General features: G+C 38.7%; 1 protein-coding gene across 1 annotated transcript in view; it reads left to right on the forward strand.

Moving 5' to 3' along the window:
* Positions 1 to 26,152, forward strand: part of LOC149834923 (cyclase-associated protein 1-like) — a 35,261-nt gene extending 9,109 nt beyond the window's left edge. The window contains exon 10 of the mRNA XM_090010336.1: positions 25,800 to 26,152. Coding sequence (XP_089866462.1) covers positions 25,800 to 25,886 — 87 coding nt within the window. The 3' untranslated portion in view covers positions 25,887 to 26,152. The remainder of the gene's footprint in view (positions 1 to 25,799) is intronic.
* Positions 26,153 to 27,253: the final 1,101 nt, after the last annotated feature.

The raw sequence follows: 27,253 nt of genomic DNA on the forward strand, positions 1-27,253 counted from the left end.
CAAAGTTACGACAGATTCAACGAGGTGGATAGACAGATCACCCTGCACTGACAGGTGACCAGTCTGATTGTTTCGAGGGGATTTATGATCCCTCTGACAACCGGATTTGGGAAAACTCAGAACTAAAAAGTTCTGCGAAATTTTCCAAACTTTCCAACGAACCAAAGTTTGTATATTTCGGAATAATATTTTGTGACTTAGGCTTAAATCAAGTTGCTGTATTTTCTTTTTTAGACTATCCGAAATGCAAAGCAGATTTTCTAGCATGCAGCAAAACAAGCAACTTTTCGACATATCAGACGATCGAATCAACAAAAACTCAGAATATGAATATTCTCAAGCAGATAACTATCTTTTCAGATCAGGTTTCAATTCGAAAAAATTAAGCATGGATGATGAAGATACATAACAAATACGACAGGCTTTCAAGCAAATAACAGACAGGCCAGTTAAAAAAAAATAGCTATCGGCAAGCAGAGATTGTCGGCTATTTTAGGCTATCAACGAATTCGATTCATGAAAAATCATAAACATGAACGATGCAACGTATGATGTTATCTTTTCAACAAGATATGATTTGCAATTTTTCATGCACTAATAAAAAAGATATGTTGAAAATACGAAACAATAGTAGAGTTGTTTTGCACAGGACAAAACTCAGGTCTTGTCTAGACGTCAAAAACTTTTCAGGAATTTTCACTGCCAAACAACGACAATTCAAGAGAAACAGTAAACAACAAAGTTGATGGGTAGGATCTTAGCTTTTCAACAAGCCAAAGATCATACAATTTGGACTCGTATCTAGGGAGATACGACCCAAACACTGGGACTGTGTCGAACAGACCCGAGTTGAGAAACGAGTTTTTTTTGCAAAAACGAGATGCAATCAAACCAAACATACAACAACCACAAACAAGATGCAAAACAACAAAATTACATAAATAATTTCCTTAGCACTTTGGAGAACAGTTTTACAAGTTCTAACAGAAAATCTAGCATACAAATAACAACTATGCAAGACACAAAACAAGAGATAACAAGTTTGGAAATTGTTATCTTGTTTGCAGCAACAAGATCGATGAACACTTCCACGAGTTCAGCCAACGTCTATGCACAACAGCTATCATCCAAGCTTGCTGCCTTCACAAGACGAAAATCTCTCTTCCACAAATCTCAAACTTTCTTCTCAGATTTTTTTTTCAAATGAAAACAAAAGCTTCTTGTTGGACCCCCCCCCCCCCCCCCACACACACCCTTGGGTTCTTAAACTCCAAAATTGGAGTGTCATTATGAAGGGAAGAGCCTTACCAATGCAGCCACCCAAACTTAGTCTCTCCATTGCTGAGTTTGAGAAAGAATTTACCTTAGCTCCAAGAGCTAATTTGACTTTCAAAGTCAAATTAGAATTTTCAAATGAAGGCTGTACTCGTACACCCATGGGTGGCACCAACTAGGGTCAAATATGTGTTTGGATCTTGGGCAAGATCCAAACTTGCTGTGAACTGGACCCTCACACCACAATGCATTAAAATAAAAATGCAAATAAAAATAAAAACTACCCTTAAGCCCCATACACCCTCTAGTACCACAAAAAGATCCTACAGGGAACTAGAATTATTCGGGTCCGTAGATTTTGGTACCTAAAAAAAATAAAAATAAAATTAAAATATTTAATATGATTCCTTACTTTGACAAAATGGAATCGACACTACCAAAATGCAATTTCTGAGAAGGTAAAAGCAAAATCTCAGCAATTGAAATACAATAATCAAAATGGATTTTGCTCGAAGATCTAATTGGACTCGGATAGTCCTGCATGACATGGGATCCTCGAGGGTATTGCATCTCGGATCGGGGATGATGAGTTGGGTTTGGATCCAACTCATCTTCTTTGAATTGAAGATCAGGATGCTCTGCATCATTCCCTCCTGGATCAAAAGGCTTCGTCCTTGGAGCCTGGTCCTTTACATGCAAAGCTCCATAATCCTTGCAAAGATTCAAAATAAAATCAACGCAGAGTATGTCCACCGAAAAAATAAATGTACCATGCAATGCAAACAAGATCAGATATATAATTGAACAATTATGCATGCTCTGCAAATATTTTAATTTGCTGTCAGATATTAACACATTAACAATTTTATCACGCAAGGCAAACATACTTGGGTCTTCACTCAAAGATTTACATGGATTCTCACAAATATTTATGGTTTGAGCAAAAACATGCAAATTAACATTCCTTGCACAATATAATTCAGACAAATTAGATTGAAGCACAAAATTTTTCAGAACTTGATATAATAATTTGACCATGCATCAGGGCTCTAACAATTGCAACAAAATTCAGATCAGTAACAGATAAAAATTGTCTACGTATCATGCTATTCAATTTATTAAATTTTTCACAAAATTTTTGGCAATCACAAGACAATTCCCAAACAACACAATATAATAATAGAGCAAACTTACTATCAAAATTTATCAAAGATTCTGAATCAACATTATCTACTAAACCCTAATGGTCTCAAAAGAAATTTGGGGATTTTACGATCGTCATTTCATCTCTACCCGATTCACATTCAAGGCTCACATGAGGCTCCAAATTTTCTAACAGCTTACTAAGAGAATTTTCAATGTCTAGGTACTTATTGACACACATTCCAACAGGCTCATTAAAACTTTGATAGGACATTTCAATCTGGACATTTTCCTTGAAGATGGGATTATTAATGACTAGTGTGAGGTCATTGTCGACATCCTCACATACAAATGCTTCTTCATTTTGGATGTTTCAATCATTCTCTTCATAAAGTGGATTATCAAAGATGAATTTATCTTCACACAAGAATAGACAACCTTCAAGATTCTCAACGAATAAGGGGTTGTCAAAAATGATATGAGACAGTTCTTTACGATTTTCTATGTCAGAAAGGGAAGAAATGTCGGACAACTCATCAGACTCTCTATCGAGGATGGGTTCCTCTTCATTTTCATTATTGGTCTCGAAGAATATTGTATCTCCACAGACTGCAGGAGAAGGGTCTGCTAGAGCCTTCATGACGGTGATGATATTAGATTTTGGTTGATCCTGAAGTTCATGTCTGGTGATGAATGCACTAGACCCTTTTATCTGAGATGCTGCTATCTTAAGGGAAGCATGAGGAGAAATGGGGATAACAGACGGACATGGAGGTGTAACAGTGGATGGTACTACGAAAGATGAGGCTGGAGATAACGGTGGTAACTCCTTAGACGACTTCAATTGAATCTTCCGTCCCTCGAAGGTGAATGAATAAGAGTTGGTTCAACCATTATGAATAACAAAACGATCATATTGCCAGGGCCTTCCTAAGATGATATGGCTCGCATCCATAGGGAGCACATTGTACCATACTTGGTCAAAATATATGTTTCTAATGGAAAATTTGACCAAGCACTACTGGTAAACGCAGACGTCAATGCTCTTTTGGAGCCATGACATCTAGTAAGGACGGGGGTGTGTCCTACAACTCAGGTTCAGTTTGGTCATGGCTTTGACGAATATAACATTTTCACAACAACCAGAATCAATGATAAACCTACACACCTTTCCGCCAATAGTACAAGCTGACTCAAAGATATGGGTTCTAAGCCAGTTGTCACTTGCCTCTTGTAGCGAGGCTAAACACACTCTTCTCGAGATAAGCGCATTTTCTCTATCGGGCAACAACACATCCACAGTTTCCTTCTCTTCACTTCTTTCTTCAAAATCTTCATTATCTTGGTCATAAACAGGATTGGATTCTAGATCCAATTTGGAATCTTCCTCTTCATGAAATCCCTCAATGAATAAGGCCTTGCCACGACACTCAGTGGACTTATGATCGGATTTCCCATACGTATAACACTTGATAGGGCCATTAGAATTAGTGGGTCTCGCTTGGGTTCCTACCGAGGCATTCTGGTTCGCAACCCTAGAGGGGTTAGTCGTATTGGGGTGTCGGTAGGGTGGGTCAACCTTAGCACTTTGAACTACAGGGGCTCGCATTGGGGGTTTAGTAGTCTGACTAGATTTAATCAAGGTCTTTCGCTGAGTAGACCTTTTCTATTGGCATGCTTTTTGATGAACTTCGGACACAGTCTAATACTCAACAAAATTCAACATATCCTGCGATTGGAAGTTCAAACCTCCAATATATTTTGACACTAGTTGCTCTTCGCTTTTCCTAATATCGTTTCGTGCAACTAAGTCATGAAATTATTCAATGTATTGATCCACCGATTGGGTTCCTTGCTTCAGGATTTGATATTTTTGATATAACTCTCTATGGTAGTTAAGAGAAAGGAACTGAGCACGCAACTTCTGCTCCATGTGCTCCCAACGCTCAATCAGAGCACGTCCCTGATGCCTGCGCATTTGTTTAAGCTAGTGCCACCAGGCTGCAGCTCGACCCTTAAGCTTTAGGAAAATTAATCCCACACGACGATCTTCAGGGACTTCTTAAACTCAAGGATTTCGCGAACTTCGCTAATCTAGTCCAGGAATTCCTTGGGAGTTCCTGTTCCCTTGAATTTGGGGATTTCAAATCACAACCCGGAATCTCAATGAGATCTTCTAGGCTGGTGAAAATCTCTATTATCCTGACCTTTATGATTTGACTCAAATTCATCATCAGAATCATAGGAACTTGTATCACGCGTTCCTCAGGACCCGTGCATCCTACGCTCGCTCGGTCTTTCCCTTGTAAGTTCCTATCCTTTGACTCAATTCCTCGACTCGTCTATTAGATTCTTCAAGTTCTCTTAAATCACGATTTTCATACCTCTGACCTCGACTTTCATTTTCAAAATTATAATCATTCCGACCTCAACCACCCATTCGTCCAGCCATGATGAATAGTTCCTAAAAAAAATTGGAATGACCACTAACAACGACGGAATCGTGTCTCGAATTAAGAAATCTGGCAACCCTCGCTCTGATACCAAAAATGGTGTAGCGGCAGCAGAAGCTTTGATACCAAAATGGTGTAAAATCGACGTATGAGTCGATTCACTATTCGAGATCCAAAATGAATCTTTATACGCGGAAGCTAAATACGTAGGTGAGTCCGACCAAGACTCAAACAATCGGCTATTCGAGGTCTGGGCAATCTGTTTCGACAGAGGTGGCCAACATGGAAAAGTTGCGCGACACAGTTTTCCAACGGATCTGAAAACATTGGATTTGGATCTGCGTAGACAAAGTTACGACAGATTCAACGAGGTGGATGAACAAATCACCCTGCACTGACAGGTGACCAGTTTGATTGTTTCGAGGGGATTTATGATCTCTCTGACGATCGGATTTGGGAAAACTCAGAACTAAAAAGTTCTACGAAATTTTCCTAACTTTCCAATAAACCAAAGTTTGTAAATTTTGGAATAATATTTTGCGACTTAGGCTTAAATCAAGTTGCTGTATTTTCTGTTTTAGACTATCCGAAATGCAAAGCAGATTTTCTAGCATGCAGCAAAACAAACAACTTTTCGATATATCAGACGATCGAATCAACAAAAACTTAGAATATGAATATTCTCAAGCAAACAACTATCTTTTCAGATCAGGTTTCAATTCGAAAAAACTAAGCATGGATGATGAAGATACATAACAAATACGACAGGCTTTCAAGCAAATAACAGACAGGCCAGTTAAAAAAAAAACAGCTATCGGCAAGCAGAGATTGTCGGCTATTTTAGGCTATCAACAAATTCGATTCATGAAAAATCATAAACATGAACGATGCAACGTATGATGTTATCTTTTCAACAAGATATGATTTGCAATTTTTTATGCACTAATAAAAAATATATGTTGAAAATACGAAACAATAGTAGAGTTGTTTTGCACAGGACAAAACTCAGGTCTTGTCTAGACGTTAAAAACTTTTCAGGAATTTTCACTGCCAAACAACGACAATTCAAGAGAAACAGTAAACAACAAAGTTGACGGGTAGGATCTTAGCTTTTCAACAAGCCAAAGATCATACGATTTGGACTCGTATCTCCCCAAACACTCGGACTGTGTCGAACAAACCCGAGTTGAGAAACAAGTTTTTTTTGCAGAAACGAGATGCAATCAAACCAAACATGCAACAACCACAAACGAGATGCAGAACAACAAAATTACATAAATAATTTCCTTAGCACTTTGGAGAACAGTTTCACAAGTTCTAACAGAAAATCTGTTAAAATGTAAAACATATAGATATAATAATAATATAAATATTATTATTATATCTATATTTTCTGTATTTATTTTTATATTTTTTAGTGTCTAGTTCTAATAGAACTAGACTAACCTTATCTAGTTAAGTTCCACTTGGAACTTAACTAGAAAGGTAACTGTTGGAATGGTCCAACGGTTACATTTCTAACCGTTGGACCATTCCAACGGCTACAAGGAGAGCTCCTTAAGAGCTCTCCTCTTCTTCCCTTTTTCAAACTTGTATATATAGGGGTGCAGCCCCTCTTGTAAAATAATTCCAATGCTTCTTAAGCATTAGGTTCTCCAGCTTCAATAAAGAATATATTTTATTCCTTTTTTTTGTTTCCTTTTATACCCTTTTAAGGGTTATGCTTAAGTGTCCTTTTAAGACACTCTTTCTTATGGATCTTAGTTCGTGTTTGGAAGATCCTCATTTCATTTCATGGTATCAGAGCAAGGTTCATCCTACGTTGTGAGAATTTCTTGCCTCGTTTTCCGTGCCAAGCTTACAAAGGTGTTTTATCACCTTGGTTGGGTTCCTTGAAGCTCCCTTTGAAGGAAGGAGAAAAGAGGAAGGCTCATTGCATTAAAATCTTGTGTTTGTTCTCTTTTACCCTCTCTTCCTCTTTATTTCTTTTTCTTTCTCCTTTTATCATCTTTGTAAAAGATGGATGATCAAGATAAAATTACCATCATACCCATGAAGCTAAACGACACAAATTTTGTAATATGAGCTTCAATAATGAAGCACCACATATGGGGAAAATGATTATGGGGCATAGTAGATGGTTCCGATTCGGAACCTAAACTTGTCCTCACCAAAATGAAAGGTGATAAAAAAATTCTCTTAACAGAAGAGGAGAAAAACAAAGCCTTAGCCAACTTTGAAAAAAGTTGGAAGGAATGGCGAATAGCGCATGCTAAAATTATGTCATGGCTAATTAGTAGTGTTGACATAAAGAAATGCTCTAGTCTCGCCAAGTTTGAGCATGCCGATAAGGCATGGGAATATCTCAAGAATATGTATTCCCTAAAAGATATTGCACATGTGTGCAATCTTCAAGAAAGAGTGAGATCACTGACCCAAGGTATTAAAACTATACGTGAATACTATAATGAACTATCGGAACTTTGGGGTGAATTGGCTATTTTAGAGCCAAAATGGCATTGTCCCGAGGACATTGAGCTTCGGCAAAAGCAACTTGACACAGAGCACTTTTATCAATTTGTAAATGGTCTAAGACCAGAATTCGAGTCGATTAAGTCGACCCTTCTTCATTGGGGAAAAGTTCCCTCTATTGTCGATACTATAGAGGAAAACAGAATCAAGAAGAATACTCCAAAGACTGAAGATGATTCTGTGCTAGCTGTATCTAGACCGGGGAATCATGTACGATCTTATAGACCTCCTCATTTTAACCGACAAAGTGGTGACTATGACAAGAAAAAGGTTATTTGCCATCATTGTCATGAACCTGGACACTACAAGCCACAATGTCCCAAGCTTAAAGAGCTGATAGATAAAAGAGTTGCGATTGCTGGATCAGAGCCTAAAGATCAGGATGCATCGGTTTCCACGGCTCAACTAATGGAAATTCTCCAACCTCTCATCAAAAGAGCCTCCTCTTCATCTGAAGCTTCAACTGGCACAATTGCCTCATTTTTTTCCGATCCAGGTATCTTTCCTTAGCTCCTTGACTCTGGTGCTTCTTTCCATATGACCCCAAATAATCAAAGTCTATCCAAATGTGTTAAAAATAAAACAAGTGTGTCAAAAGTTTTTATAGTTGATGGAACTTCTCTTGAAATAGAAGGAATAAGAAATTTTGAAAAAATTCATAAAACTAAGAAATTTTCTATCCTAGAAGTTAGATATATTCCCAAATTAAATGTAAATCTTTTATCTGTATCTCAAATATCTGATTATGGATGTAATATTTCCTTTTCTTCTCATGGTTGTTGGGTTTATGATCGTCTGTCAGGAAAGCTGATTGGGGAAGGCCATAGAGAAGGAGAACTCTATTAAATGGATTTTTTGGAAATGCCGAAGAATGCCTTTTGCTATAACATTCAGAAAATTGAGTTGGAACTGTGGCATAAAAGACTTGGTCATCCACATATAGCCAAAATCCAACATTTTTCAAATCTAGGAAAATTTCGTAACTCTGAATCATTTGATTGTAAAGATTGTATTCTTGGCAAAATGAAAAGATTACCATTTCAGAACAGAACTTTTATCTCTTTAAGACCACTTGAATTAGTACACTCGGATGTTTGGGGTCCTGCACCAGTAATTTCTAAAGGAGGACTTGCTTATTACGTTATTTTTGTCGATGATTTTTTCCTACATACGTGGATTTACTTTCTTAAACATAAGTCTGAAGTATTTTCATACTTTCAAACATTTCATAATATGGTTAAAAACAAGTTTCAAAATGATATTACTATTTTTCTCACAGATTCAGGGGGAGAATTTTTATCCACAGATTTTAAAAATTATCTTAATTTACATGGCATCACACATCAAAGGTCATGTCCATACACAACTCAACAAAATGGGCTGGCAGAACGTAAACATCGCCATATGATGGAAACTACTAGGACTTTATTAATAGTAAATCAAGTCCCGAAAGATTTTTGGGCAGAAGCTGCCTTAACTGCCACCTATCTGATTAATAGGATGCCATTCTCTTCTTTGCAAAATATAACTCCCATTGAAAAACTTATGAACGTTTCTCTAGATTACTCTAGACTGAGAATATTTGGATGCAAGTGCTTTATATTTATCGACAAAAATGATAAACTTTCTCTTCGTGTGGTTCTTTGTGCCTTTTTAGGTTATGCTGAAAATAAAAAAGGTTATAGGTGTTTTGACCTAAAAAATAATAGATTATGTGTCTAGAAATGTTTCCTTTCTCGAAAAGGAGAGCTTCTTTGATTATGAAAAACCAAAGGAAGTCACTGAGTACTCTTTTTTGTTAGATCTGGCATCAAAATCTGATGAATATGATCTTGACTATAACTTTGATAATGATCAAGGAATTATTGATCTTGATCATAATGTTGACAATGAAGTTCATAGAGACACTAGTATACAATATTCCAGGCGATGAGAGCCTAATCTTCTATGTGCACTTGAAATATATTCTGACATTCCAACTAGACGGTTATCCCGAGTCTCGAGGCCTCCAGGAAAGTTTGTGTCATACGAGTCCTTCTCACCTACGTATAGGGCAGTCATTGCATTAATTCACTCATATGAAGAACCATCCACATCTCTTCAAGCAAAAAATAATGTCAAATGGATAGAAGCCATGAAAGCTGAATTAGATGCACTCGAAAAGGCTTCTACATGGAATATTCAAGATCTTTCTCCAGGCAAGAAAACTATAGGATGTCGTTGGTGAAAAGAAGTCGTCATTATGTATATGTCTGACCCGATCCACTTATATAATGGATCGGGTCCAGATCCAATTAGTGTATAATGTAAATTAGCATGTTGTTAAGGGGTATTTCTGTACCCTAGTTTTATACACTTAACATTTAATAGAATGAAAGGTGCAGCCACGATGGACTGACGCCCTTTCTCTGAAATCTCTCTCTCTCTCCCCTCTCTCTCTCTCTCGTTCGATGACAGGTCTGCACAGGAGAACAAGGGCTCCTTTTTAACATGGTATTAGAGCCTGTTTTAGAAGGCCACGATCTGCCGAGTCTTCTCCACCCAGAACCGAGCCTGTTTCTTCAGTCACGATCTGTCGAGTCTGATCGAGTTTTCTCCACCCAGAACGGAGCCTGCTTCTTCATCTGGGAACGTGAAAGGGACTATTCCACGACCTATCGATAGCCTGTTTCTTCAGCCACGATCTGCCAAGTCTGATCGAGTTTTCTCCACCTAGAACCGAGCCTATTTCTTCATCAGGGAACGTGAAAGGAACTATTCCACGACCTATCGCACCTGCTTTGCCTTCAGTCACCCAGAATCACGCCTGTTCCTTTCCAATCAGACAAGCCAAGCCTGTCACATCTGTTTTCGATCTTTTTTCTTTTCAGTTGAGTTCTCCCCTAAGCAGGTTGATCTCTCGTCAGTCGTTGAGTCCTCCTCCATCATCCTTCAGTCGAGTACATCTGGAAACGTAAAGTGCAGTTTTCTGAGTCCTCCTCTTTCTTGCTGTGAGAAAACTCGACCTCTGTGGTGACGTAAATCTGTTTTTATTTCAGATCACTGTGATTCCCTTTGATTTTCTACAATATGCACTTCTGAAATTTCTGTTAATCTGTGATTCCTCTGTTAATCTCTGCTGTTTTCGTTGGTTTTGAAATTATTTTTTGTTTTTCTGACTGCCGAGTATCACCTGGTACATCAGCTTGTTAGCCGAGCTCTCTGCAGCACCTAGAAATCACGTGAACTTGTCTTCTCTCTGTCACCTGTCAGCCGAGTGTCCTGTTAGCCGAACCCTCTGTTTTGTTTTTTTTATATACCTAAGTGTTAGTTCAGATTTTCCCTCAAATGGATTTTACTCATGCACAATCATGTCTGTCATCAAGTTTTCTCGGTCAACTAGTTTCTGAAAAACTGAATAACTTCAATTTCTTAACCTGGAAAAGACAGATCATCCCATTTATAAAGAGTCAGGACCTCTCTGGTCATCTGGATGGATCGGTTCCACCTCCTCCAGAATTCTTTTCGCAGGAAAAAGCAAACGATAAAGGAGAACAATCTGTTGTTCTTCACAAGAATCCAGAATATGTTGCTTGGATGAAAAGGGATCAATCGCTAGTGGCATACATCACTTCAACTCTCTCACAAGAGGTCCTTATTGCTCTTCCTGATGATTGTTCGGCCAAGGAACTGTGGGATACGCTAGTTCAAACATATTCTCAAATTTCTGAGGCAAAAATTATGTTTCTTAAGTGAGAGTTTCAAATGCTGAAGAAAGATTCCATGTCCATTATGGAATACCTGAATAAAATGAAAAGCATCACAAACCAACTGGCTGTTGTTGGGTGTCTTGTCAGTGAAAAAGATAAAGTACAACAAACCTTGAGTGGATTGGGGCCAGACTATCATGTTATCACAACAACCTTACTATGTTTACCAGAACTTCCAAAGTTTGAAGATCTTCGTGCGAAATTATTAAAATATGAGATGACTCTGAAAGGATCTTCTGAAGATTCTCATGGGCATTCAGGAACACAAGATGTGCTGGCTATGGGAATGAGTTATGGTCGAGGACGAGAAAGTTCTTTTCGAGGAAAAGGAGGCCAAGGGAGAAATACCTATGGAGGTCATGGCATACTTCTAACACCCAATATACAAGGACAAAGACCCATTCCCACATGTTTCCTATGCAACAAGAAAGGGCACATTAAAGCAAATTGTTGGTTTAACCCTCAAAACAAAGGGAAAGCTCCACAAGCAGAGGCTAGGAAAGATGGAGAAGTAAAAGAGTTGTTGTTGGCAGCCTTGGCAGGATTGAATATGAAGCAAAATGACAAAGGAATTTGGTATGTTGACTCCGGAGCAGCTACTCATGTCACGGGTGATGTAGGTAAACTCTTGACTCTTACTCTTTATGTTGGTAAGAATAGCATAGTCACAGGAGATGGATCTCATCACGCAATCTCACATACTGGAAATGCCATTATACACATGTCAAAGTCCTCTTTTAAACTTCCAAGTCTCATCCATGCACCTAATATTCAAAAGAACATTGTTTGTCTCAAAACTTGTTAATGATGCTAATGCTTCAGTTGAATTTACTCCCTCTTCTGTTTATGTCAAGGATCTTCGCACGAGGAAGACATTGACTGAAGGAAAACGATGGGCAATATGTACATCTTTCAAGAAGATCCTTCATTCATTCATTCCGACTATTCATCCTTGAAGCCTCACCAACGTCAATTTTTTGATCCTGATTTTATATTTACTATTTCTGAATGTAATAAGCCAAGACTTTGACATAGTCGTCTTGGCCATTGTGGTCGCCATTTTATTGAAAAACTTATCTCGAATAATCTCATCCCTAAGTCCCGTCTGAGTTCAGAAGTCGTTGATACAAAGTGTTCTAGTTGTCATTTATGTAAGAGTCATGTTTTACTATTTACTTCCATTAATAAAAGAGCTTCAAGGCCATTTGAGGTCATTTGTTCAGATGTCTGGGTCCTGCCCCACTTCTCTTTCTGGCAATAAATACTGAAAAGAAGTGTTTTCTCTGGTTACGGGTCATGGATCTGAAGATCCAGACCCGTGACATCCACTTCTTCATTAATGGCATTATGTAATACTGATTATTGTAATGAGGGTATTTTAGTACCCTAATTAATTTTGTAATCACATGTTAATATAAAGGAATACACAACAGCCGACCCTAAGACTGATGGGCATCGGTTTCTCCCAACTTCTCTCTCCCTTTCTCTATCTCTCTCTCTGTTTTTCAGCTCTCACGCGTGGAAGGACCTGGAGATTCAAAATCTAACATGGTATCAGAGCCACGCTTCAGTTGAAACTGGAATTGATCTCAAAGGTACGTCCGATAGATCTATCACTTCTCAATTTTCTCTTCTAAGTCAAGAAAATATTTTTCAGTCCCCTTATTTCATTTTTTTTGGTTCACGTCTGACCCATCTTTGGTCTCCCTACATTCTTTTCTTCTCAATCAGATCTGATATCAATCAGATCTGAAGATAATCAGATCTGATTCAGATCTGATCTCTTCTTCCCACAGTTTTCTTTTCATCTCTTTTTATTTTTCTTTTACTTCGGTGGTGGCCGAACCTCGGTTTCCCCACAGTTTTCTTTCGGTTTCCTCATTCTATCACTCACATACCCAGTTTATCGCTCTTGATAGCAGCGTGATCTAATCACGCAGGGCCCTATTTTGATTCAGCTGCATCCTTGATCAAGCCGATACATTCTCATTGTGTTAATACATAGTAGGAATTCATATTCACATTGATTTTTGTTTTTTTTGGATTTTCATACCCGATATTCCATTTCATATACAAATCAGAAATCTGATTGACATTCAATTTCTGTTTCATATCAGCAATCTGAATTAGTTTCTGCAGTCTGATAGCCATCGATCTGAATTAGTTCCTGCAAAAAAAAAAACTGCAGGTGTAAGCAGATTGTGCTGAATACATTCTTAATTCTGTGAAACATGAATTCACTTCCTAGCCAGTCAGTTCTTTCTTCAAGTTTCCTCAGCCAACTCGTGTCTGAAAAATTAAATAATGGTAACTTCTTGACTTGGAAGAGACAAATCCTACCTTTCATTAGGAGTCAGGATCTTTCTAGACATCTGGATGGATCTATTCCAGTTCCTCCTAAGTTCATATCACAAGAAGAAAGGGACAACAAAGGGGAATCTACTACCGTATATGTTAGAAATCCTGAATTTGTGGCTTGGATAAAAAGAGACCAAGCGCTTGTTGCTTATATTACATCAACACTGTCACAAGAGGTTTTAGTAGCCATTCTAGATGACTGCACTGCCATGCAACTTTGGAACAGACTTGTTCAGACATAGTCACAGGTTTCTCAGGCCAGGATTATGTTTCTTAAAAGAAAATTTCAAATGTTAAGAAAGGATTCCATGACCATCATGGAATATTTGAACAAAATGAAGGTTATCACAGATCAGTTAGCAGTTGTTGGAAGTACAATTTCTGATAAAGATTTGGTACAACAAACCCTCAGTGGATTGGGACACGACTATCATATGATTGTCACTTCCCTGTTATGTTTACCTGAGCTGCCCAACTTTGAAGATCTGCGCGCAAAATTGTTACAATATGAGATGAATCTAAAGGGCTTTTCTGAAGAATCATCTATGCATATTGGGGCACAAGAAGTTCTTGCTACAGGGGTTACTTATGCACGAGGACGAGGAAGCTATGATATCAAGGGAAAAGGACCACAAGGGAGAAGTGGTCATGGAGGTCGTGGATTATTGCCTACACCCAACTCATATACAACCCACAAAGACAGAGGCCAATTCCTACTTGCTTTCTGTGTAATAAAAGGGGGCATATCAAAGCTAACTGTTGGTTCAATCCCCTAAATAAAGGAAAATCAACACAAACTGAAGCAAAAAGAGGCACAGACAGTACAAGGACCAACGGAGAAGTAAAAGAGTTGTTGTTGTCTTGGTATGTGGAGTCTAGCGCAACGACTCACGTTACTGGTGATGCAGGTAAGCTCCTAAAACTTGTTCCTTACATTGATAGAAGTAGTATAGTTACTGGAGATGGATCACACCACTCTGTCTCGCATATTGGAAACTCCATCATACCCTTGCCCGAATCTTCCATCAATCTTTCAAATGTTCTTTATGCTCCTAATATTAAGAAAAACATTGTTTCAGTTTCTAAACTTGTTGATGATATCAAAGCCTCAGTTGAATTTACTCCCTCTTTTGTTCTTGTTAAGGATCTCTGCACGAAGGAGACGTTCGCTAGAGGAAAACGGCAAGGCAATATGTATGTTTTTCAAGAAGATCCTTCAACACATATTCGCTCTGCAGACCCAAACTTGAAGCTCCAATCATCGTTGTCTTCTGAAAATCCTACTTGCGTTTTTAGTGTCTCTGAAATCAATAAGCCAAACCTTTGGCATGGTCGTCTAGGTCACTGCAGTAGTAGTTTCATTGAAAAGCTTGTTTCAAATAACCTCATTCCCAAGTCAAGTTTAGGAATAAATGTCAATGACAACAAATGTTCTAGTTGTCTCTTATGTAAGAGTCATGTTTTACCATTTCATTCTATCAATAAAAGAACTTCAAGACCTTTTGAGACTATCTGTTCTGATGTTTGGGGGCCTGCTCCAGTTGCTTCCATGACTGGAACTAGATATTATCTTTTATTTGTTGACAGTTATTCTCGCTATTCCTGGATATTTTTCATGAAACATAAATCTGAGACTTTCAAGTTGTTCTGTAACTTCCATTCCTTTGTCAAAAACCAATTTTCTGAAAACATCCTAAGTTTCCAATGTGACGGAGGAGGTGAATTCTCTTCCATTGACTTTACTAACTTTCTTCAAAGTAATGGGATAAGAAAAATGTGTCTTGCCCACACACACCTAAGCAGAATGGGATTGCTGAAAGGAAGCATTGCCATATTGTTGAGAGTGCGATGAGCATGATGCATGGCAGTAATCTTCCGATCACTTTATGGACAAAGGCTTTTCATTCTGCAGTTCATGTGATAAATCGATTGCCCATGACTATTTTGGAAAACAAGTCTCCTTACTTGTCTCTTTTTGGTATACACCCCAACTACTACGATTTGCATGTGTTTGGATGTTTATGCTATGTTCATGTTGACAGTTCAAGGAGACATAAGTTTCAGGACAAGGCTTTGAAGTGCAGGTTTGTGGGTTATGCTGATGACTATAAAGGGTACAAGTGCTTTGATCCGGTGAGCAAGCGCATCAAAATATCAAGAAATGTCATCTTCGATGAATTGAATTTTGATTGTCGATGTACTAGTTCTTCAGAATCAAAACATAAAGTTGAGGCTTATTATCCTTGGTTGAATTATGAACTTCTCTCAGGAGCTAGTGATGCTTGCTCAAATTGCACTCAAAAGGATAAGAAACCTGTGTCTACTGATGGAATGATTGATCATGAAAATACAAACTCAACTTTGAATCTAGGAAGGTATAAAGGCCTTGTCTACACTCGACGAGAAAGAGAGTCACCCACCATAGTTGATTCAGACATGGACACATCCTCAACATCCAACATTGTTGATACTAGAAGATCCACACGTTCTCGCCATCCAATTGAAAGGTGGGCCAGTTATGAAAATTTCTCATTAGATTTTCAACTCTTTCTAACAGCCTTGAATAAAGAATATGAACCCACAACGTTCTCTCAAGCATCAAATTCCAGAAGATGGATTGAAGCAATGAATGAGGAGATGGAAGCTCTACATGAATGTGGTACGTGGGATGTCATATCAAGACCACCTGACAGAAACGTTGTTGGTTCGAAATGGGTGTACAAAATAAAGTATAAACCAGATGGGACTATAGAGCGATACAAGGCGAGACTTGTGGCCAAAGGTTTTACACAGGAGCAAGGACAGGATTATGATGAAACTTTTAGTCCAGTGGTGAGGATGGGACAATCCGAGTCATACTTTAGTTGTTGAACACCAATGGACCATTAGCCAACTTGATGTGAAGAATGCTTTTCTTCATGGAGATTTGAGAGAAGAAGTTTACATGGAACAATCCACTGGTTACGCAGAAGGTAATCCTATAAAATATGTCTGCAGACTAAAAAGGGCGATATATGGATTGAAGCAGGCATCTCGATCTTGGTTTGACAACTTTTCTCTTGAAATACAAAAATATGGTTTTAAGAAATCTCTTCTTGACCACTCCTTATTTATATTTAAGAACCAAGACACAATTACTCTGTTGTTGATATATGTGGATGATATCATCATCACTGGCAGTTCCAATGAGCACATTGAAGAAGTCAAACATCTCTTGAATCAGAGGTTCAAAATGAAGGACCTTGGCAAACTATGGTACTTTCTTGGAGTTGAAGTCGACAGTTCCTCTGAAGAAATGACTCTCACTCAACATAAGTATACCATTGATGTTCTCAATAAAGCGGGTATGAAAGACTGCAAGCCCTTGAGCACCCCTAGCATTCTTCATCAAAGGCTTAGCTCTCAAGACGGAGATCCATTTGATAATCCCACACAGTATCGTAGCATAGTGGGTATGTTACAATACCTCACTTTTACTCGCCCTGATATAGTCTACTCGGTGAATCAAGTTTCTCAGTTTATGCATGCCCCATGTGAAGGGCATATGGAAGCCGTTAAACAGATACTACGATATCTGAAGGGAACGGTTGGGGATGGTCTCATATATAAGCGAAAGACAAATGGGCAAAGTGCACATGAGATCACTATTTATTCTGATGCGGACTGGGCGGGAGATCCAGATGAACGCAGATCAGTATCCGGCTATTGTGTATTTGTTGGGATGAATTTGGTTTCTTGGAGTAGTAAGAAACAAAAGGCTGTTGCCAGATCCAGTACAGAGGCTGAATACAGGTCAATGGCAGCTGCCACTGCTGAGGCTACTTGGGTTAGACATCTACTGACAGAAGTCGGCGAATCGATATCTCGATTACTTCTTTTGTGTGACAACTAGAGTGCCATTAGTATGTCTTTTAATCCAATCCATCACAGTCGTGCCAAACATATTGAAATAGACCAGCATTTTGTGAGACAAAAGGTAGAAGAGAAAGAGATTGAGCCTGAATTTGTTCGAACTACAGATCAAGTGGCGGGTATATTTACAAAAGGATTGACAAAAGACAGATTTTGGACGTTAAAAGGCAAGTTGTTCATGATTTAAGATCATGCACAACTTGAGGGAGGGTGAAAAGAAGTGTTTTCTCTGGTTACGGGTCATGGATCTGAAGGTCCAGACCCGTGACATCCACTTCTTCATTAATGGCATTATATAATACTGATTATTGTAATGAGGGTATTTTAGTACCCTAATTAATTTTGTAATCACATGTTAATATAAAGGAATACACAACAGCCGACCCTAAGACTGATGGGCATCGGTTTCTCCCAACTTCTCTCTCCCTTTCTCTCTCTCTGTTTTTTAGCTCTCACGCGTGGAAGGACCTGGAGATTCAAAATCTAACAAATACTATCTTATTTTCATTGATAGTTACTTACGTTATACTTGAATATTTTTTATGAAGCACAAATCAGAATTCTTTGGATTGTTCCAGAGATTTCATTCTTTTGTTCAAAATCATTTCTCTACTAACATTCTCAATTTCCAGTGTGATGGAGGAGGTGAATTCTCCTCGAGTGACTTTGTTAGTTTCCTTCAACATAATGGGATAAAGAGAAGAGTGTCTTTCCCGCATACACCTCAACAAAATGGGATTGCTGAGAGGAAGCATCGACATATTGTTGAGACTGCAATGAGCATGATGCACGGGAGCAACCTCCCTGTATCACTATGGACTGGGGCTTTTCACTCCACAGTTCATGTGATAAATCGATTGCCCATGAGTATCTTAGAAAATAAGTCACCATATTTCTCTCTTTTTGGTATACAACCTAATTATCATGAATTACGTGTGTTTGGGTCTGTTTGCTATGTTCACATTGACAGCTCACTCAGGCACAAGTTCCAAGATAAAGCCTTAAAATGCAGGTTTATAGGATATGCAGAAGACTACAAAGGGTACAAGTACTATGATCCCTTGAGTAAGCGTGTCAAAATATCAAGGAATGTAATTTTCGATGAAATGAACTTTGATGATCAGGATGCTAATTCAACCCTTCATGCTGATAACTCAAGCCCCAACATTGAGGTATACTACCCATGGTTAAATTCAGAACTCTTTTCCAATGGTAAAGTAGACTGTCCAGAAAATTGCAGTCAGAAGGAGACACATGAGGAATCAGCCAATGAAACTCAAACGGAGGAGACTGTTACACATGACTTGGAGCCAACAAGGTATAAGGGTATTGTGTACACCCGGCGAGAGAAAGAGCCCTCATTCATTTCTTGCACGAGTACAGATCCATCTGGACCATCCGCTTCGCAGACGATGGATATCAGAAGATCCTCACAGATTCGACATCCGCTTGACAGGTGGGTAAGTTATAAAAAATTTTCACTGGATTTTCAGTTGTTCTTGACATCCATAAGTAAAGAGGATGAGCCCCTCATGTTCTATCAAGCTGCGAGCTCTAGAAGATGGGTAGAAGCAATGAATGAAGAAATGGAGGCCTTACATGAATGTGGGACATGGGAGATTGTACCTAGACCACTAAACAGAAATGTTGTTGGGTCAAAATAGGTGTACAAGATAAAGTATAAACCAGACGGGAGCATCAAAAGGTATAAGGCTAGACTTGTAGCCAAGGGATTCACACAAGAGGAAGGCCAAGACTTTGATGAAACTTTCAGTCCTGTAGTGAAAATGGGGACCATTCGCATTGTGTTGAGTCTAGCCATTAAACATAGATGGACATTGAGCCAGCTTGATGTAAAGAATGTGTTTCTGCACGGGGATTTAAAAGAGGAAGTCTACATGGAACAACCCACTGGATATGCAGAACGGGACGCCAAAAAATATGTATGCAAGTTAAAGAGAGCACTCTATGGTTTGAAACAAGCTTCTCGTTCTTGGTTCGACAGTTTTTCTCTAGAAATACAACGGCATGACTTCTCTTGGTCCCTTCTGGATCACTCATTATTTATTCACAATGAACAAGGAGTCACTACTCTTCTATTAATATATGTAGATGACATTATCATCACAGGGAACTGTAAAAGTCACATTGAGCAGGTGAAGAAGTTATTAAATCAGAGATTTAAGATGAAAGATTTGGGAGAGCTGCGATATTTTTTTGGGGTAGAAGTTGATAAAAGAAATGATACACTCACCCTTACTCAACACAAATACATGTTGGACATTCTCAGCAGAGCAGGCATGACAGATTGTAAGCCGTTAACAACTCCAAGTGTCATTCATCAGAAACTGAGTTCAAAGGAAGGGGATATATATGGAGATCCCACTAAGTATCGCAGCTTAGTTAGCATGTTGCAATACCTGACTTTTATTAGACCTGACATAGTATATTCGGTTAATCAGGTATCCCAGTTTATGCATGAACCTCGTATGTCACATATGGAGGCAGTCAAACATATACTTCGTTACCTGAAGGGTACAGTTGGTGATGGGCTGGTATACAAGAAAAGAGACTTAGATCCAGGCGGGGGCCGTGAGGGCCATGAGATCGTCACTTATGCTGATACTGATTGGGCGGGTGATCCAAACGAACGACGATCAATATCCGGTTATTGCAGCTTCATTGGGCCAAACTTGGTATCCTGGAGCAGTAGAAAACAAAAGGCGGTTGCTAGATCAAGCACTGAGGCTGAATATAGATCGATGGCCACTGCCACAACCGAGGCTACATGGATAAGACATCTCATGACAGAAATGGGAGAACCGATTGCTCGATCACTGTTGCTGTGTGACAATCAAAGTGCCATCAACATGTCCTTCAATCTTATCCACCATAGTCGAGCAAAGCACATTGAAATAGATCAACATTTTATTAGAAAAAAGGTTGAAGACAAAGAGATTGAGCCCCATGTATGTGCCAACTGAAGAACAAGTTGCTGACATCCTCACTAAAAGGTTGAGAAAGGATAGATTTTGGTTTCTGAAACACAAGTTGTTCATGGTTCAACACCATGCACAACTTGAGGGAGGCTGAAAAGAAGTCGTCATTATGTATATGTCTGACCCGATCCACTTATATAATGGATCGGGTCCAGATCCAATTAGTGTATAATGTAAATTAGCATGTTGTTAAGGGGTATTTCTGTACCCTAGTTTTATACACTTAACATTTAATATAATGAAAGGTGCAACCACGATGGATTGACGCCCTTTCTTTGAAATCTCTCTCTCTCTCTCTCTCTCTCTCTCCCATCTCTCTCTCCCGTTCGATGACAGGTCTGCACAGGAGAACAAGGGGTGATGGCACTCTTGAAAGATATAAAGCCCGATTAGTAGCCAAAGGGTATGCCCAAGAATATGACATTGATTATGAAGAAATCTTTGCCCCTGTGGCTCGTATGACAACAGTCAGAACTTTAATTGCCTTAGCCTCCATCAAGAAATGGTCCATCTTCCAAATGGATGTCAAAAATGCATTTCTAAATGGAAAGCTAGTTGAAAAAGTATACATGGAACCCCCTTCAGGTCTCAATATTCCTAAGGATAAAGTCCTTCGCTTAGAAAAAACCCTTTATGGACTTAAACAAACACCAAAAGCTTGATATGATAGGTTTAGTCGTGTTATGATTGATATTGGGTTTCAATTTTGTTTAACTGACACTGCTTTGTTTATTAAGAATTCTGATGCAGGAATCATTGTGCTTCTTTTCTATGTGGATGATATGATCATCACTGGAAGCGATAAACAGAGAGTTGAAACGATCAAAACACTTCTTAAATTTCACTTTGAAATGACTGATTTAGGCTTATTGAGATATTTTTTAGGCATTGAAGTTGCCTATTGCCCTAGAGGATACTTATTGTCCCAAACTAAATTTGCTTTTGACATTGTTTCCAGGTTTGATATTACTGATGACAAGAAAGTAGACACTCCAGAAGTTGTCAATGTTAAAATGAAGATTGATGATGAAGAACTTTTTGCAGATCCTACCCCTTACAGACAACTTGTCGGGGCACTTTCCTATCTATCTATTACCAGACCAGACATAGCACTCAGTTTCAGCACGCTCCTACCTCTGTTCATATGGGATTTGTCATGCGTATTATCAGATACATCAAATCCTCTCTTTCACAGGGACTTTTCTTGTCTTCCTCCTCCTCTTTTGATTTGTATATACTGATGCTGATTGGGGAGGTGATCCCAATAACAGACACTCAACCATTGGTTTTTGTGTCTTCTTAGGTGAATCATTAATCTCGTGGAGGTGCAAAAAGTAGCAGAAGGTCTCTCTATCATCCACTGAAGCTAAATACAGAGTCATGGCAACCACGACCATGAAAGTAGTTTGGCTCTGACGTCTTCTTGCTGACATGGAAACTGAAGCAACAAAAGCTTCACAAATGTGTTGTGACAACAAAAGTGTGATCTACATTGCAAGTAACAGAACATTCCACGAACGTACCAAACACATCGAAATAGATTGTCACTACGTCAGAGAGGAATATCTATATGGGACAATTGATCTGCCATATGTTACTTCAGAATATCAGTTAGCAGATTTCTTTACAAAGCCTCTTGCTGCTCTTCGTTTTCACTTCCTCTTAGATAAACTTTCACTCATTGTACTGTAAGTTTGAGGGAGAGTGTTAAAATGTAAAACATATAGATATAATAAAAATAAAAATATTATTATTATATCTATATTTTTCTGTAATTTTATTTTATTTTTCTGTATTTATTTTTGTATTTTTTAGTGTCTAGTTCTAATAGAATTAGACTAACCTTATCTAGTTAAGTTCCACTTGGAACTTAACTAGAAAGGTAACTGTTGGAATGGTCCAACGGTTACATTTCTAACCGTTGGACTATTCCAACGGCTACAAGGAGAGCTCCTTAAGAGATCTCCTCTTCTTCCCTTTTTCAAACTTGTATATATAAGGGTGCAGCCCCTCTTGTAAAATAATTCCAATGCTTCTTAAGCATTAGGTTCTCCAGCTTCAATAAAGAATATATTTTATTCTTTTTTTTGTTTTCTTTTATACCCTTTTAAGGGTTATGCTTAAGTGTCCTTTTAAGACACTCTTTCTTACGAATCTTAGTTCGTGTTTGAAAGATCCTCATTTCATTTCAAAATCTAGCATACGAATAACAACAACTATGCAAGACATAAAACAAACAAGAGATAACAAGTTTGGAAATTGTTATCTTGTTTGCAGCAACAAGATCGAAGAACACTTCCACGAGTTCAGCCAGCATCCATGCACAACAGCTATCATCCAAGCTTGCTGCTGCCACAAGATGAAAATCTCTCTTCCACAAATCTCAAACTTTCTTCCCAGATTTTTTTTTCAAATGAAAGCAAAAGCTTCTTGCTGGACCCTCTCCCCCTCCCCCCCCCCCTTGGGTTCTTAAACTCCAAAATTGGAGTGTCATTACGAAGGGAAGAGCCTTACCAATGCAACCACCCAAACTTAGCCTCTCCATTGCTGAATTTGAGAAAGCATTTACCTTAGCTTCAATAGCTATTTTGACTTTCAAAGTCAAATTAGAATTTTCAAATGAAGGTTGAACTCGTCCACCTATGGGTGGCGCCAACTAGGGTCAAATATGGGTTTGGATCTTGGGCAAGATCCAAACATGCTGTGAACTGGACTCTCACACCACAATGCATTAAAATAAAACTGCAAATAAAAATAAAAACTACCCTTAAGCCCCATACACCCTCTAGTATCACAAAAAGATCCTACAGGGCACTAGAACTATCCGGATCCGTAGAATCCAGTACTTAAAAAAAATAAAAATAAAATTAAAATATCTAATATGATTCCTTACTTTGACAAAATGGAATCGACACTACCAAAATGGAATTTCTGAGAAGGTAAAAGCAAAATCTCATAAATTGGAATACAATAATCAAAATGGATTTTGCTCGAAGATCCAATTGGACTCGGATAGTCCTGCATGACATGGGATCCTCGAGGGTATTGCATCTCGGATCGGGGATGGTGAGTTGGGTTTGGATCCAACTCATCTTCGCTGAATTGATGATCCGGATGCTCTAAATCAGCCGAGCTCGAGCTAGCTCGACTCATTGTGCAGCCCTATGTATTGATCCATGGGCAGTATCCATTGGGATGATATCAACAAGAAACAGTTGTGGAAACCAAATCCTGATCTTATGAACTTAAAAGTCCTTATCCTCGATCCTTTTGAAAACTAACTAGTTCAATGGAAAGCAATAAACTAATGGTCAAATATGTTATATGTAGTCGTAAGAAGCCATAGGTTGGTACTTGAGGATATGTTTTGTTTCTTTGACCAATTACTTTGGTCAACATTATAAATATGGAGCTGTCTACTTTTGCATGATGTTTGGTACAGTAGAATCACAAGATCTGACCGGATAGATAAAGTTTGGACCACACCAATGGGTATCTCTGAGCTTGCCTATTAAACAAAGTAAAAAGATGTTTTTTATTATGAGGATCTTGTCTTGTTAATAACATTCTGCCATAATCACACAGTCTTTGTGATAGTATTCAATTTTATTCAATTTATGTTTATGTCAAGCAGGAAAATTGTTCTTTGAATGGATTGCTTATTATTTTCTTTTAATAAACACAAACAGAAAGTGCGACATTTTTTGTTAAATTAGGGGGAATGTGCTTAGTTTTTCTGTTTATTTTTAGTTCAATAAAGGATCCTAGTACAATCTAAAACGGGTTGACATAGAACCATTTAGTTCAACTCCCAATTATTATGCTCCATGGGATTAACCAGATCTAATGCTTGGGTCTAATGTAGATTGTGTATGAATCTACTTAGCTTTTCAATCAGCCTAAACACATCCAATTACTAATAGATTTGAGTAGGATAAAACATGCCCCACAAGGGCTTGAATTGGATCTTTTTGACCCCAAGCAAATAAAACATGAACCCATCTACTTTCGACTTGGATTCTCATGGTTGGGACCTATGTGAGATTCATGATGCTAATTTCGGACATACTAAACTCACTTGATCCAGATGGGTTTAACTTAGATGCCAACCATATGCATCTAAACACGCTTATATAGAAAATTGGTTAAAACTTAAATGGTTTGTCATCCAAACAAAGATAATTTGTTTTCCATAGTGTGACTTGGTTGCTTCCTTCGAGAACTTATTCCTTATTTTTAGACTCAAGATGAGGCTGCGAATCCGAAAGTTGTAGTTTTTCACTGATGGACGATGGATGTTGTTCCTCCCTTTCTAGACCTTTCTCCTTACCTCTGATTGAGCTACGAGCACTTGGTTTGCCAAATGGATGGCTCTTCCTTCCACCCGCTGATGTAAAAGGTAGAAAAAAGCCTCTCACGATTGTCCGTAGCATGGGACATGCCATTCTTTGGATCTTAACATATGAGCCTCATTCACTATTGCTGTACAAATGATCTAGGCCTGTATGAAGTGTCAACACCTTTGACTGGGAGCAAGTATAAATCTACCTTGAATGAGCTATTTTTGAGCATAAGTGGTGCATCTTGGCACACTTCTAAGGGGGTCGAGGGAGAGTAAATGCAACATTGATTGATCTCTTTATCTATCTAACTCTATGCACTCACTTATTCATTCCAGAGTGGAGAAGGCAACCTTAAAAAATGACTTAAACGCATCTCATCAGTATCATCTTTCTTTTCTTCCGGTCCGGTCCAGATGACCGATTCAAGGGGGTATCATTCCCCACGACTTCTGGTTCACAGTGTTCTCTCACTTGTTTTTTTTGACCTGGACAAGGCTTGACTATCAGTGTTGGTGGAGGAGCTTCTTGCCTAGCAGGCTCTGGTACCGGAATGACAGCGACTCCCAAACTGTGGCACAACCAATAAGCCTTTACTGATGGCTAGGCTAAAGCTCTATATGTGATCGAGCTCTAGATGAATAATTATCGGGTTGTTCGTGTGTTCCAAGCAGCTCTAGCCTTTGTCTGGCCGATCATTCTGCTGGCATCTCGCATTCACGCCCCCGTTTGACTGCTACTTGGGGATATTTTTCGTCTATTGTTTATAAGAATTTAGAACATTGTGTTTCTATTTATCTTTGTATCGGGGTTCTGTAACTTTACATATGGTAGTCTTTTTTTCATGTTTAAGTGATTACTTTTGCCGGCTATGTAAAAATGTAATGCCACTACACGCCATCATATCTTTTCTCAAACATCTTCTGGTTTTGTACATATAGTAGCACACTGTTGGGATTTGGTTTTCAGTTAAAATTGCTTTTGGCTGTGTGCATCTTTTTATTGAAGCTGTCCACTAAATCTCATGAATGGTTGCAGGCGGAGCATGCTTTACCTCATCAGTTTGTTCATGTATTCAAGGATGGTCAGTTTGTAACTACTACTGTTTCTCATTCTGGTAACTGAGTGATGACTCCTATGTTTTAGCCTTTGAGTGGAAGAGTTTTTTCCCCCTTCTACCCCTCTTGGTTTTTCTTTTGGGGTAGCTTTGCTTCTTTTTTTCCCGTTTTGGTTTAGACTTGCATACTTCTCACTTGACTATGTAACCTGTTTGCTTGTTATACAGTATATGATTCTCTAAAATTTGTTGTTTGGTTGAAAAGCGTGGCTCTTCTAAGGCCAGCTGATCAGTTTCCAGCTTGCATCAATAAAAAGTTCTCTGATTTTGACTATCAACATCTTGTACTTTTATTTTGATATATTTATTTGTAGTGGATTGCTTTATGCTGCTTCACATGGCATGTATGCATTCAATGTGAATTATGACCAATCTTTCATAAGACATGCATATTTGGATCTTGGGTTTATATTTGATCCATATATAAAATTAGACTTTTTTTAGGGATCTATTTTTTTACGTGAGACCCTTCAAATGATGTGATTGATTAGTCAAAATTATCTTTTCTTTGTCCTATTATTTCCTTTTATTTTCATAAGAATTTTAGTCCAACTTACAGTAGTGTGCAATAGTTTGTAGCGTGGATTCACAATTCCTCTTTGATCTACATCAAAGTAGTATTGGAAGCAAGGATTGATTGCCATTGGGTTGCCACCAGCCGTGCAAGCAGGGGCCATCCCTGGCCACTGGTTGGAGTGCTCCTATCTGCTGGGAATTCAGCAGCAAGACGGAAGTGGCATGGCAGTTGCTGCTGGGAGCTCCTTATGCCATGGGCCCACCACCATGGCTTTCATTTCTGTGACAGTAAGGGGGTGCCACTGGCTAAAATCTGGTAAGTTGGCCATTGCCTATGATTGAAGGACAGCGACCTGCGTTGGCTGGTCTCCTCATTGCATCTCCTCTATGATGGTGAGTTCCTGGCATAGTTCGTGATCGTTTTTTCTTTTTATTTGGTTTGGACACCCATGTGCCCGTTCCCAATGCTCTGCATTATCAGTTTTTGGGTGTTGTTTTGAGGTTCCAAACACATATTGAGTCTCTGGCCCCTAGAGGTGAAAGCTATGATTCTTGTACTAGTTATGGTGACATCCCACCACTGGGTATGGGGCCATTGGCGCTAATTATGGTGTCTATCCATAAGCTTTTCGAGTATCTTTACATGGCATCCATATGATGCTTCTAATGGGCCTGTATGTAATGCAGTTGGTGGCGATGGGTGGTTTAATCTATGATGCATCTTGTGCCAAGTCAAAAGATTTGGACTCCCACGCTGAGGAAGGACTGTTTGTGTCATTTATGAGTTTGCTCTATGCCAGTATTGTCATGATCTTTATTTTTTAGCACTTCCTGTCTCATGCAGAGAGTTTGGTGGCTG

This window comes from Nuphar pumila, chromosome 6 (genome assembly GCF_984573655.1).
Source record: "Nuphar pumila chromosome 6, dmNupPumi1.hap1.1, whole genome shotgun sequence".
NCBI classification, from domain to species: Eukaryota; Viridiplantae; Streptophyta; class Magnoliopsida; order Nymphaeales; family Nymphaeaceae; genus Nuphar; species Nuphar pumila.